The sequence below is a fragment of the Octopus bimaculoides genome, chromosome 22, assembly GCF_001194135.2.
Source record: "Octopus bimaculoides isolate UCB-OBI-ISO-001 chromosome 22, ASM119413v2, whole genome shotgun sequence".
Lineage (NCBI taxonomy): Eukaryota > Metazoa > Mollusca > Cephalopoda > Octopoda > Octopodidae > Octopus > Octopus bimaculoides.
Genome location: NC_069002.1, coordinates 35,801,492 through 35,803,664, shown reverse-complemented (window position 1 = coordinate 35,803,664; position 2,173 = coordinate 35,801,492). Strand labels below are relative to the sequence as shown.

General features: G+C 40.0%; 1 protein-coding gene across 1 annotated transcript in view; it reads left to right on the top strand.

Moving 5' to 3' along the window:
• The window catches only part of LOC106881174 (indoleamine 2,3-dioxygenase 1-like), a 24,819-nt gene that overhangs the window by 3,970 nt on the left and 18,676 nt on the right, over nucleotides 1-2,173 (top strand). The window contains exon 3 of the mRNA XM_052975772.1: nucleotides 1,208-1,326. Coding sequence (XP_052831732.1) covers nucleotides 1,208-1,326 — 119 coding nt within the window. The remainder of the gene's footprint in view (nucleotides 1-1,207; nucleotides 1,327-2,173) is intronic.

The following is a 2,173-nucleotide window of genomic DNA, read 5'->3' as shown; positions in this document are numbered from 1 at the left end:
GGAGAATTTACGAAAAAAAAAACAACAGACGAGGACAGGTGGTGTAAACAACAAAAGGATGTATTAGTTTAACGCTCGGGAATACAGAAAGTCTTTAACGTTTCGATCTACGCTCTTCAACAGAAAGAATACGGAGAAAACAAGGAGAAAAACACGGAGGAAAAAAATTGAATGGTGTTGGTCAGCGATGTGTGTGTGTGTGTGTATATACATATTTATATATCTTGTTAAAACTGCGAGAGAAAACGTGAAATAGTTCATGTATCGAGAATTACATTACGTACCACCCGTCTTCTCTCTTTTGATTGAAGTGTACCGGAAGTATGTCTTGATACTGGTGAACACTTCCGGTACACTTCTTCAACTGAGAGATAGATAGATAGATAGATAGATAGATAGAGAGAGAGAGAGAGAAATATTCTTTTCTACTCTAGACACAAGGTCTCAAATTTTGGGGGAGGGGGCCAGTCGATTAGATCGACCCCAGTGTTTCACTGGTACTTAGTTTATCGACCCCGAAAGAATGAAAGGCAAAGTTGTTACCTAAATCGGCGATTGCTTGGAAAAGTTAGGTACTGTAAGTATCAGCCTTAGTTTGTGGCCCGGTGGTTAATGTGTTTGATTCACGATCAGGAAGCCGTAGGTTCAATTCTTGGATCGGATGGGTATTGTATTCTTGAACATTGTATTTCATTCCCCACGTAATTGTTCCTGTCTGTTCAGTTGAAAGTGAGTACTAGTCATGTCTTTTTCAGCCCATTTCTATATTCAATTATCAAGTCTTCGAAGTTCTGTTGGTTCAAGGACGAGGGCTACCGACAGGGTTTCTTTGACTTATTACACCTAAAACTATTTGTGAAAACGATGTACATGTTACATTGATTTCTGGCTGTACTTTGGGGCCTGATCAAATACTTGCAATTGGGTGGGCTTCGCTAATCGTATACAAACCCAAGTAGTTAGATTTAGGGTTAGACAGGGCGACAAGTTAAATTAGGAATCTTGGATGATGCCCCTTTCACTAAACACCACATAAGTCTCTAAACGTCATACATTAATCTACGAAGATCCGGACCAACTACTTTCTGATATGATGAGAAAATTTACGAGAAGTGCTTCATAAGGAATATTTTATGCGGAATAATATTGCGATGACTGATTTTTATTCATCGTTTCCATTAGAATACAACTCTTCTTTCTTTTCCAGAGCATTCCGGAACAGTTGGCGATTCCATGGTACAGACTATCAGAAGAATTAGATTTGAAGCCTGTTCTAACATATGCCGATGTTATAATTATTAACTGGAGGAAAAAAGATGAGAATAAGTAAGTGTTCAATCATCCATCCATCCATCCATCTGTTCAACCGTCCATCTATTCAGTCATCCATCCATCCGTCCGTCTGTCCGTCCGTCCGTCCGTCCGTCCGTCCGTCCCTCCATCCATGTATCTATTTATCCATATATATAAGTATATTAAAGACATGTGCCCCAATTGCTACAAATCTCTAGAACAGTTTTAACTCAAAAATAACCGTTGTCACTTTAATTAGGGTCGGCGGTTTGAATTCCATGAAATCAGTACAAATCACACGAACCTGGATTTCACAAAACCCAAAACGGCCAGAAAATTATCATCAGAATCCGTTCACGGATTTTGAAATTGCATAAAACGTTTCACACATTTATCCAGTGTGTATAAATTAAAGAAGACGGAGGTTGAATGAGAAGGCTGACTCCTTATTCGACATCGCAACTTTCTTCTCGTTTATTCTTGTGTTAGTATATACGTGTTACTCGTACAGGTATTATATTCTTTTCTATTCTAGGCACAAGGCCCGAAATTGTTGAGGAGGGGGCCAGTCGGTTAGATCGACCCCAGTACGCATCTAGTACTTAATTTATCGACCTCGAAAGGATGAAAGGCAAAGTCGTCCTCGGCGAAATTTGAACTCAGAACGTAACGGCAGACGAAATACCGCTAAGCATTTCGCCCGGCGCGCTAACGTTTCTTATTTCTCTACTGCCCACAAACGGCTACACACAGAGGGGACAAACAAGGACAGACAAACTGATTAAGTCGATTACATCGACCCCAGTGCATAATTGGTACTTAATTTATCGACCCTGAAATGATAAAAGGCAAAGTCGACCTCGGCGAAATTTGAACTCAG